General features: G+C 42.1%; 1 protein-coding gene across 2 annotated transcripts in view; it reads right to left on the bottom strand.

Annotated features, from left to right (window-relative positions):
• OSBPL9 (oxysterol binding protein like 9) overlaps positions 1-12,402 on the bottom strand; it is a 156,023-nt gene that overhangs the window by 115,331 nt on the left and 28,290 nt on the right. For both annotated transcript variants that reach the window (XM_027838253.1, XM_027838255.1), the window contains exon 2: positions 4,171-4,221. In XM_027838253.1, the coding sequence (XP_027694054.1) occupies positions 4,171-4,221 (51 nt within the window). The remainder of the gene's footprint in view (positions 1-4,170; positions 4,222-12,402) is intronic.

The following is a 12,402-nucleotide window of genomic DNA, read 5'->3' as shown; positions in this document are numbered from 1 at the left end:
TCACTTAATTTAAGAATCAGAAGGAACCTTTGAAATGTTGAAGTAGAAAATTTTAACAGCTAGTCACCCAGAGTCTGCTGAAACACATCTTTTAATGAGAAGCTCCTCACCCACATTAAGACAGACCATTTCATTTGAGGAGAGACAAAGCTTTTCCTCACATTGAGCCAACATCTAGCCCCTGGAACTTCCAACCACTGATCCTAGTTCTCTCCAGTACCCAAAAGAAAAAGCCAAATCCCTCTGCTCTAAAATATTCTTTCAAATATTTCAGCTAGCTGTCATCACACCCATCTCTCCAAAGGCAAGGTTTCAAGAGCCCTCACCACCTTGGTCCTACTCCTCTGGACAAGATCCATATTAATTCCTCTCTGAGATGCTGGACCCTAGAACCAGCTGTGTTCTGACCAGGGCAAACAGCAATACAACTGTTGCTTCTTGTGTTCTGTACACTACATTTTAAAAAGAATGGAAGCTTCTGGAGGGCAGAGGCCCTCCTCATCATGTCTCTGTATCCTCAGTGTCAAGCACAGTCACCCTAATGCTTAATGAACATGATTTGCCTTTTTGTAAGCTACAAATCTACTAACTCTCTAAGGTCATTTTCACATCAACACTATCATATAACATCCTGCACTTGATTAACCTAAGAACATGATTTACTCCTACTAAAATTTCCTCTTATTAGATCCTGACCTGATGTCAATTCTACCATCTAATCCATCAGCACTCTCTCCTAGTTCTGTGTCACTCATAAACTTAATAAGCATGTCGCTGACCTCCGAACTCATTGCCCTTGAAACCTCTCAGTCCTCCATACCTGCCATTTCCTATTGAAGGAACTACCACGCTCCTCATCACTCAGGTTTACAAACTCAGCCACATCCTCATTTCTCTCTCCCTCTCACATCCAATCAATGGTCACGTCCATAACATCCCTCCCATTTCTTCCTCCTCCTCAATCCCACTCCAGCCACCACACTAGTTCAGTTGTCTGTTATATTTTGTGTGGACCATGGCACAACCTTGGTCTCCCTGCTTCCAGTCTCTCCCCTCTCCAAACAACTTTCCAGAGAACTGCCAGAATAAATTTGCTGAAGCACAGGTCTGACCACAGGCCACACTCCTGATCAAAAATCTTAAGTAGCTCCTTGGGGCCTATGGGATCCAAGGCAAACTCCACGGACACTGAAAGCCCAGGTTCATTTCATACTGCTCCTCTCGCCCATATTCATCCTATGGTCTAGCCAAACAGGTCCTGCTCTTCTCTGAACTGGGCATAGCAACTCCTGCCTCCAGGCCTTTGCAAAGGCGATCATCTATGCCTGAAATACATTCCTTCCTACTCTTCACCTCTTTTTTTTTTTGGCAAGGCAATTGGGGTTAAATGCTTGCCCAGAGTCACAAAGCTAGTAAGTGTTACGTGTCTGAGGCCACATTTGAACTCAGGTCCTCCTGACTCCAGAGCCGGTGCTCTATCCACTGCGCCACCTAGCTGCCCCTACCCTTCACCTCTTGAGAGACAAAATATTCTAAAGTTCAATGTAGAGGATGTGCCCAGGGCGACACAATAGTGCCATGCCCAACAGTGCCCTACCAGCATCGAAGGCAGGATTCCAGCTCTAGAAGCCCTCTGTCACTTCCTCCCAGGCACCAGCTGTTGCTTCTGCCTTGGTTTCCTCAGCATCTTAGCTCAGTCACTTGCACGAGGTGGGCCCTTAATAAACGCTCTCACTGCCCCGAACCCTTCTCCGTCTCCTGACATCATGTGGACCCACACCATGTGGCCTATCCTGGCCAGGCCACTGCAGGGTCTCTCCTGCTCTTGGCACTGCCCCATCACCCTTTCCCGTCATCACCTACTTGATGGTCCCTTTGACACCACTTCTCTTAAACAATTGTTCTCAAGTGATACGCTGCCCATGCCTGCCAAGGGGTGTCCTTGACTAAAAAGTGCACTATGAACAGACAAATCCCCAAATCAGAGGACTGGAAGGGATTCCAGATCAACCCTGCACCCAATGAAAGAATTGTCCTCTGAGGCTCCTCAAGTGGTCAGCTAGTCTCTGCTTGAATATTTCTAGTGAGAGAGAACTGCACTACAAAGAAAATGGTCGGTTCCGCTATTGTAAAGTTCTATTGATTATTAAGGGTCTACTCATTATTTCTGTAACCTTTCCCTTAAAAAAAAAAAAAAAGGATCAGAAATGCTTTAAAGGTCATTTGGATTTTTCCCCATCACTGTGACTTTGCCCCCTCCCATAGAATAATGGGGAGCTAAAGAAAAGAAGCTGATGGAAACACTTTTAATAACTTGCGCCTCCTTCCAGGAGGGAAACAGGTTTTACCCCACTCCTGTGGCACTGAGATAGGTCATTTCACTGATGTCAATTGCTGTCTTTTTGGTATTTGTTTACATGGCTGCACGGTGCTCTCCTGGCTCTATGGAGATCACCAGTCATTCATTCATACAAGTCTTCCCAAGTTTCTCTGAATTCCTGACATCCCTCATTGCTCTGGTACAATCATACTCCATCATGTTGATGGGCCTCTGTTGGTTCAGCCATTCCCCAACCAAGAGGCACCTATTCTGTCTGTTTCTGGGTATTGTTCCCACAGAAATGCTGTGATCATTTTGGTGGTTACAGGGCCTTTCCATCCAGCTTAGGACACATGCTCCATCACAGAAGGAGCATTCCTGGGACTAAGAATATGCACATTTTAGTAATTTTGTGAGCTAATTTTCAATTCTTTTCCAGAACCAGTGGGGCCCAATTTGAAGCTCCACTTGCAATATACCCGTGAATCTGTCTTCCTATAATCTGTCTTTCACCATCCTGGCTCATTTGCCAGATAATGAGGTCACAGGAGCATAAAACTAAAGCTAGAAGGGTAAGGCCTTAAAAATCATCTAGTCCCTCCCCTTCACATTACTGAGGAAACTAGAGGAAACTGAGGTCCACTAGGGTAAGTGGCAAAGCTGGATGAAAACCCAGCTGGACTGACTGGGTCTGCATCGAGCATTCGTTCCACTGTGACATACTGCCGAGACTGACCATTTCAGGTATCCTCATTAAGACACCTTCCATCTTGTCAATGGCACTTATCAAGCAGAGAACTGGTTCCCATTTAAACAGCACATCACCATTTACAAGGTGCTTCCTTCCCAGCCCTGCAAGGAACATGAGACAAGCATTTGATCCTCATTTCTAACCTGAGGAAACAGAGATCAAACAGAGAAGTGACTTGGCTAGGGTCACATGGCTGATGAGCGTCTGAGCCTAAACTCAAACCCAATCTTCGATTCTCAGTTTAGCCCAGTGCCTGGCACACAGGAGGTGTTAAACAGATGTTTATTGACCACCTGATTCATTATAAAGTTTGAAGAACAGTTTATCCTCACCAGGGTTATTAGGTATGCATTTCAATAAACCCTAAAGTGAACAAACATTAAACATCTATCACGTACAAAAATAAATGTACATTGATCATTAAGATCAATGAATGAAAGAAATGACAAGGATAACAACAGTCTTTCAAAATCAAGGGCATGTCTGATGAGTCTCAATGAGTCACATTACTTTATCACCAAAGATTACTGTTGTTGTTGTTTTAAATCTGTAGGTACTTCCTTTTAAGATGTCTGAAAACAGGGCAGCTAGGTGGTGCAGTGGATAGAGCACCAGCCCTGAAGTTGGGAGGACCTGAGTTCAAATCTGACCTCAGACCAAACATTTGAGCTTACTAGCTGTATGACCCCGGGCAAGTCACTTAACCCCAACTGCCTAAAAATTTAAATTAAAAAAAAAAAAAAGATATCTGAAAACATCTTTTTTATTTTTCCCTCTGGTGGGCTCAATCTGAAGTCTCCTCTGCCTGACCTTACTCATCCAGTTTCGTATCTCTGCGTGAAACCTGACACTAAGCCTAAAAGAAGATGGACAAGAGAAACAAGGAAAGGGCTGAGAGAAAGTACAATGGACCCAGATGACAGATGTTAAAGAAAGAAGGAAAAGCATTTCCACCCAATCTGGAGGGCCTATCTGCAATGAAGGGGCCACTGAGGAGGAGGACAGAGAGGACTTAACAAGACACCAGAGCATCCAAAAATTCACTTTTTTATCTTTCTCTGAAAGTTGGCTTTCCCAAAAAGGAAAGAAAGCTACTTACTCGAAGTCTAACACAGCCTCTTCGGGAACCTCTCATCATTTTGTCCTTGGACTGAAAGAAAAACAAAAACATATCATAAGATATTTATATTACAAAGACATTTGAGTCCATTTTTTTATTATAAACCAGATTTTTTTCTTACTATAATCTATTTCAGAAGTATCTTGGGATGGAAAGACAAGATTTTAGAGTTGTCCCCCCAAATCTGCAAAGAACAAAGAAATTAAAAATAAGGCTTGGAAACTTACTCCTATATTACTATTCTCTACTCTTCTAGGCTAACATACTGCTCATAATATCGGGACACTTTTCCTAACTCTTTAAGATTTCTACAAGGCACTCTTCTCACAACAACCTGTGAGATCTCAATTTTAAAGAGGAAGGAACTAATAAGGCTCAGAGACCTGAAAAGATGTGTCCAGGGATCACAGTGTTAGGCAGTGATGGTGCTGGGGCTCAGATCCCAATTTTCTGACGATTTCAAGACGTGCACAATGATATAAAAGTAAAACTTCAATTAAAGCCCAATGAACCAGGATCTCAAAGAGCTGGATTTCCCCACACAATACCAGAGAAAAGAGTGAGTTATAAGATAATAACCAAAACCCAAAACTTTTCAGGGTACACACCTAGCATCTGTAGATTTTTATTTCACTCTTTTAACACATCTATTGAGTATTACTATGAAAGAGGAAGGTTGGCATGGTAGACTGTGCTGGCCTTGGAGACAAGACCTGAATTCAAGTCCTACCAATGACATATACTCACAGTGTGATCTGAAGCAAATCATTCACCCTCTCCCAGGCAACTCTCTCAGACTACAAAGATAAATACTACAGTCCCTGCCCTCAAGAAGCTTATATTCCTATACACATCTTCTTTCTCCTAAATAGAATATAAAAGTAAGGTATAAAGATCCAGAAGAAAGAAAGAATAGTTTCTGAGTGAAAGGGAATGCTCAGGGATAAAATCATCAGAGAAGCAAGGCTATGTGGGATGGGAAGGATTTTTACCAGGCAGACATCTGAAGAGAGGCCATTACCCAAGTGAGTCAAGAGACTAAAGTAAAGTAAAAGAACAGCTGGGGGGCAGCTAAGGATCATGCATCGGGGGGGAGCACTGAGTAAAGGAAGGGCAGGTCAAGTGATGGATGGCCGGATGGGAAGGGGGGATGGTGCCAGACTTCAAAGGCTGGTGATCCCCCGAGTCAGGGAACGTGGACTAAGTTTGGCACTTTCTGCTAAACGTGGAGTTCTGCTTACTCGGTTCTACATCAATTGCTTTAGTCTTCCCACTCTTCTCTATCATCCTCCTAGGTTTCTTATTATGCAGGAAAACAGGTCCTCCAGCTCAAAATTCAGAATTCTCTCCCTGGCAACAGGCTGCCTCTTCCTCTCAACCTCCAGTCCTGTGGACTTCACACAGCTGAGTCAAGTCAGTGCAGGGACAGACCAACAGCCCATGGGTGTCCCTAAAAGCAGAGGATGGTAGGAAAGCTCACAGCAGAAGGCTGATCTCACTCCCACTCCCTTTTCTTCCTTAGGTAGACAGAGAGACAGAGACACAGGCGAAGAGGAGGAGAAAGCCTCCAGGAGCTTCAGGAGAAGGGGTAAAGCCTTGACATTTACAAACCCTGGGTTTCAACAATGAAATCCATGAAAGAAATCACACAGGAAAAGCTGTCTATAACCACAATAACTGACACTTATCTAGCATTTGAAGGTTTGCAAAGTACTTCACATTGTACCATTTGATCTTCACTGTGAGATACAGGCTCGTTATCCACACTTGACAAGTGAAGAAATTGAGTCTGAGAAGAGTTAGTGACTGACTTGCCCAGCTAGGCAGTGTGTGAGGCAGGATTCGCACTCAGGGTGCACACCACCTACCAGCCTTGAATTGGAAGAGGCATTGGAAGAGCTTCAGGACCGGCCCTTCCCTGATCAGGAACCCTACTTGGCTCCCTGCTACCACAGTCCGCTCATCCCACCCTTGGACAGTCCAGGGGTTGGAAGCTCTGACACAGCAAGCCTAAGTCCACCGCCTTGCACCTCTTACCCTTTCCTCCTAGTTCTGCCCTCTGGGCCCAGGTAGATCCAGTCTAGCTACTCCCCTCACCCCCGCCCCAGCCCATCACATAGGTGAAGAAAGTCACTGAGAACATCCTTGAGGACAGACTGTTCTCATCTTCATACTTCTGGCGCTTTGCCAGGCACCTAGCAGGGGTGTAATAAAAGCCTGCTAAGTTGAATTGAATAGCATATGCCCGAGTTCTCTCCTCTTGGCTTCTCCAAACAATCCTCATACGGCACGATCTGAAGGTCTTTTACTATCCTGTAAATACAGGCAATCTTCCAGGTTGTCAATAATCTTCCATTGTCCTGTGCGGCCCAGAACTGAACACAATACTGTAGATGTGGCCTGTCCAGGGCACAGGACAATGGGACTGTCCCTTCACTAGCCATAACACTGTGCCTCTCTTATTACGGTCTCAGACTGTATTAGCTTTCTTGGTTGTCATATGTGGCTTGCTAAGACCCTTAGATCTTTTTTCAGAAGAGCAAGGCAGCCATAATCTTCTGTTTTCTCTTTTACTTTTTTACCATCTTCGTTCTTTTGAGAGATGCAGCATAGGGGCAACTAGGTGGCACAGTGGATAGAGCACTGGCCCTGGAGTCAGGAGGACCTGAGTTCAAATCCAGCCTCAGACCAAACACCTGACACTTACTAGCTGTGTGACCCTGGGCAAGTCACTTAACCCCAACTGCCTTAAAAGAGAGAGATAGAGAGATGCAGCATAAAGAACTAGAAAGAGTGTGTGACTGAAGACTGGAGACCTGATTTAAATTCTAGTTCAGAGTGGGTGACAACAGAGGCTAGTTATTTAACCTCTCTGGAGTTTAAGGTTCCTCAACAATAAAAGAAAGACAGCCAACAGTGGTAAGAGTTCACATTTACATTTACACAGAGAGGCAACACTGAGTAGCATGAAGATGCTGGATTTGGTATCCAGAGACCTGGGTTCAAATACTGCCTTTACCACTTCCTGTACAGACAGGGAGTATAGGACTAATAGAGAGAAGAAGCCTCACAAACCTTCTAGTTCAACTTCATCATTTTAGAGATGCAGGAACAGTCTTATCCAAGGTCACTCCAACACCAAATCTCAGAAAGATAATTCAAACTATACTGCTTACATGGGCAAGGTCACTTAACCTCTTCTAGCCCCAGTTTTCTCATCTGTAAAATGGGGATGATAATACTTGCAGTCAGTGAATAAATATTAAGCACCTACTTAATAAGCACTGAGGATACAAAGAAAGGTAAACCAGTCCCTGTTCGCAAGGAATTCACGGTTGAATAGGGGAGACAACATGCAAACTACTCTATATAAAAAGATATACACAGGATAGATTGGAAATAATCAACAGAGGGAAAGTACTCACATCAAAAGGGACAAAGAAAGGCTTCCTGGAGAAGGCGGGCTTTTAGCTAGAACTTTAGGAAAGCCAGAAGGCAGAGATGAAGAGGGACAGCATTCCCGGCCTTGTGGACTGTCAGTGAAAATGCCCAGAATTGGGAGATGGAGAGTCTTGCTGAAGAAGTAGCAAGGAGACTGGTGTCACTGTATCACTGAGAATGGGGACAGGGGGTTAAGGTGTAAAAGGACTGGAAAGGCTGGGGAGAGGGCAGGTTATTAAAGGCTTTGAATGTCAAGAGAGGATTTTATGTTTGATCCTGGAGATGACAGGGAGTGACTGAAGTTTACTGATTGAGGGAAAAGGAGGAAGGGTGCCATGGTCAGGTCTGTGCTTTAGGAAGACGACTTTTGACAGTGAGTGGAAGAACTGGAGTATGGAGAGACTTGTGACTGAGGCTACAAGCCGCCACTGGGCTATGACAGTAGCACAAGTGTGAGATGATGAGGGCCTATAGCAGAGGGGTAGCAGTATCAGAAGGGAGAAAGGGCTATAATCGAGAGGGAACCTGCGAAGGTAAAATTGATAGGCCTTGACAACAGATTGGATATGTGGGATGAGAGGGTGAAGAGTTGAGGATGATAACTAGGTAGTGAGGCCCTGGGATTGGGAGGATGGTACTGCCCTCCACAGTAACAGGGAAGATTGGAGGAGGCAGGGGAGAGGGGTGGGGGGAGATGATGAGTTCAGTTTGGGACATGCTGAGTGTAAGACGTCTACAGGACATCCAGTTAAAGAGGTTCAACAGGCAGGTGGAGATACAAGATTGGAGGTCAGCAGAGAGGTTAGGGCTGGCTAAGTATTTTTGAGAATCATCAGCATAAATCTGACAACTGAATCCATGTGAGCTAATGAGATCACCACTAGTAAAAAGAGAGTAGAGAAAAAGGCTCAGGATAGAGGCCTGTGGGCCAGCTTTCCAAGGTGACTATGAGGAAAGAGCTTTGTAAACCTGAGTGTGCTTTGTAAATATAAGCTATTATTATTCAGGAGAAAAGTTTACAATAAATTTTGACGCTTTTTTAGACTGCCTAAATTGCTCCCTGTAATCCTTTCCCTCCTCCCCTCCCCAAAAGCCATCCCATATAACAAAAAGAAAAGAAAAAGATGAGAGAAAAAGCCATAAAACTAATTAAGATATTGAAAAAGGCTGACAATATATATGCAATGTTCCACACCTGCAGACCTCTTTCCCCACATCTTGCAAAGGAGTGAGGGGAAGTATCTTCTTTGTGAGAAATTTAAAAGGAAAACTGCATAGTTCAGTGTCACTGCAACAGAAACCCACAACAGTATTATTCAGAAATACCAGCCATTAGCTATGAGCTATAATAGTAATAAGCAAAGAGAAGAAAAAATGCTATTCCTTCCTCATCTACTGAATCAATACCAGAAAATACTACATTAAAATTCCGCCACCCTTATCCAACTCTGTATTTCTTTACTGAAATGAAGAGAACAATGCAACTCAATAAAAAATCAAGTTACCAAGCTGGAACAATGGGGAACAAGAGGAGCAGGAACGGGAAGTTGAAACAGTGTCTTTTCTAAGTCACAGAGCAGCTCAACAGCAGATCAAAACAGCATTCTTTACTAGAGGGCCAGGGATCTAACCCTTAGAACACGTATTCCCTTTCTATACAAAGATGGTACCTAGCTACTCACAAGCAAAGAAAAAACAAAGATGGCAGGAACACAAGATAAAGAGGAAGGATATCTACTTTTACATGTCCATATTTAGAAAGTCTTCTGCAGGCTATTTTGCAAATGATAAATGTAAACATTTCCTATGTGACTGAGGTAAGTATGCCACCTCTTTGACTTTCAATTTCCTCATCTGCAAAATGAGAGGTTTGAACTACATTGGTCTCCAAGTTTGCTGTAAGCTCTAGGACTTGTGCCCTGGGATCAAGGTCTCTAAACAGATCTTATCCTACATATATACTTATGTACACATGTATTCATATGGAAGACAAAGATTCTGCAGGTAATTTTTTTTTACAAATTTGTTTTTTATTCTTTATTTGGGTTTTTTTAATTTTTAATATTAAATTTTTAAAATTTTGAATTCCAAATTCTCTCCCTCCATCCAGCTCCTCCCCTACCCATTGAAAAGGCAAACATATCAATTATACATGTGAAATCATACAAAACTATTTCCATATTAGCATGTTACCAAAAAAATTAAGTGAAAAAATTAGGCTTCAGTTTGTACTCAAGAGTTCATCAGTTCTCTCTCCTAAGATGGATAGCAAAATCTATCACGAGTCCCTGAGAATTATCTTGGATCACAGTATTAATCAGAGTAGCTGAAAAGTCTTTCAGATTTGATCAACATATAATACTGCTATTACTATGTATAATGACCTCACTTTGCATCAGTTCATATGTCTTCTCAGGTTTTTCTAAAAACATCCTGCTCTGGGGCAGCTAGATGGCGCAGTGGGGGCCAGCTAGGTGGCGCAGTGGAGGGCAGCTAGGTGGCACTGTGGGGGGCAGCTAGGTGGCACAGTGGATAGAGTACCAGCCCTGGATTCAGGAAGACCTGAGTTCAAATCTGGCTTCAGACACATAACACTTACTAGCTGTGTGACCCCAGGCAAGTCACTTAACCCCACTGCCTAGCCAAAACAAACAAACAAACAAAAAAACACAAACATCCTGCTCATCATTTCATACAGCACAACAGTATCTATCACAATTATATATAGCAACTTGTTTAGCCATTCCCTAAGTCATAGGTATTCCCTCAATTTCTAATTCTTTGCCACCACAAAAAGAGCTGCTATAAATATTTTTGTACATATATATCCTCTTCCTTTTCCTTTAATCTCTTTGAGATACAGATCTAGTAGTAGTACTGCTGGGTCACAATTATATAGCCCTTTGGACATAGTTCCAATTCTCCATAATGGGTGGAGTTCAAAATCCACCAACAGCACATGAATACATCTATTTTTCCACATTCCCTCAGACATTTGACATTTTCTTTTTCTGTAAGGTGAGCCAATAATGGTACCTCAGAATTGTTTTAATTTGCATTTCTCTAATCAGTAGTGATTTAGAGCATTTTAAAATATGACTACAGATAGCTTTGATTTCTTCTTTTGAAATCTGCCTGTTCACATCCTTTGACCATTTATCAATTGGGGAATTACTTGTAATTTTATAGATTTGACTCAGTTGTCTAAATATTTGAGAAATGAGGCTCTTATCAGAGAAACTTGCTGTAAAAAAAATTTCCTGTTTCTGGCTTTCTTTCTAATCTTGGCTGCATTGGTTTTGTTCATGCAAAACCTTTTTAACTTCATGTAAACAAAATTTATCCATTTTACTTCCTGTGATCCTCTCTCATTTGATCATAAACTCTTCCTATATTATCCATAATTTGATAGGTAAAATTTTCCATGCTCCTCTAATTTGCTTATGATATCACCTATTATATCTAAATCATGTATCCATCTTGACCTTATCTTGGTATATGGTATGAGATGTTAGTTTACACCTAGTTTCTGCCATACTGTTTTCCAGTTTTCCCAGCAGTTTTGTTCAAGTAGTTCTTGACCCAAAAGCTGGATCTTTGGGCTTATCAAACACTAGATTACTATGGTCATTTACTACTATATATTGTGTATCTAATCCAGGGGTGGGTAAGGCCACAGGTTCCATACCCTTGAAATTCTACTGACCCACCACTCTTTCTTAGGCAGCACCAGATTCTTGTGATGATTATTGCTTTGTAATAATTTGAAATCTGGTCCTGGTAGGCCACCTTCCTTCATTTTTTTTCATTGATTCCCTTCTTAACCTTTTGTTCTTCCAGATGAATTCTGTTACTACTTTTTCTAGCTCTATAAAATAATTCTTTGGTAGTTTGATTAGTATTGCACTGAATAAGTAAATTAGTTTAGGCAAAATTGTCATCTTTATTATACTGACTCAGCTTATCTAATAGCAATTAATATTTCTCCAGTTGTTTAGATCACGGGTTCTTAAATTTTTTCCACTGGTGACCCCGTAAGCGTTTCTCAAACTGTGGGGGGGGGGGTCACGACCCACAGTTTAAGAAGTACTTGGGGGCAGCTAGGTGGCGCAGCAGATAGAGCAGTGGCCCTGAAGTCAGGAGGACCTGAATTCAAATCCAGCCTCAGACCAAACACTGGACACTTACTAACTGTGTGACCCTGGGCAAGTCACTTAACCTCAATTGCCTTTAAAAAAAAAAAAAAAAGCTGCACTGGTTTAGATTAAGTCTTTATGTGAAAAGTATTTTCTAACTGTGTTCATATGGTTCCTGGACTAGTCTTGGCAGGTAGACTTCCAAGTATTTTACATTGTCTGCAGCTATTTTTAATGGAATTTCTCTTTCAATCTCTTCTTGCTAGGTTATGTTGGCAATATACAGAAATACCGACGATTTATATGGGTTTATTTTATATATTGTCACTTTGCTACAGTTGTTCTGTTTCTGGTTTTTTTAATTGATTCTCTAGGGTTCTCTAAGTATACCATTATGTTATCTGCAAAGAGTGATAGTTTTGTCTCAGTGCCTATTCTCATTCTTTGTTTCTTTTTCTTGTTTTATTGCTATAGCTAACATTTCTAGTACAGTATTGAACAACAGTGACAACAGACATTCTTGCTTCATCCCTGATTTTACTGGGAAGGCTTCTAGTTAATCCCCATTACAGATAATGCTTGCCCTTGGTTTTAGATAGATACCACTTATCATTTTAAGAAAAGCTCCATTTAA

Source organism: Vombatus ursinus, unplaced genomic scaffold, assembly GCF_900497805.2.
Source record: "Vombatus ursinus unplaced genomic scaffold, bare-nosed wombat genome assembly UNPS02014825.1, whole genome shotgun sequence".
Lineage (NCBI taxonomy): Eukaryota > Metazoa > Chordata > Mammalia > Diprotodontia > Vombatidae > Vombatus > Vombatus ursinus.
The sequence above is the reverse complement of the archived record's forward strand: the minus strand, read 5'-3'. Positions and strand labels throughout refer to the sequence as shown.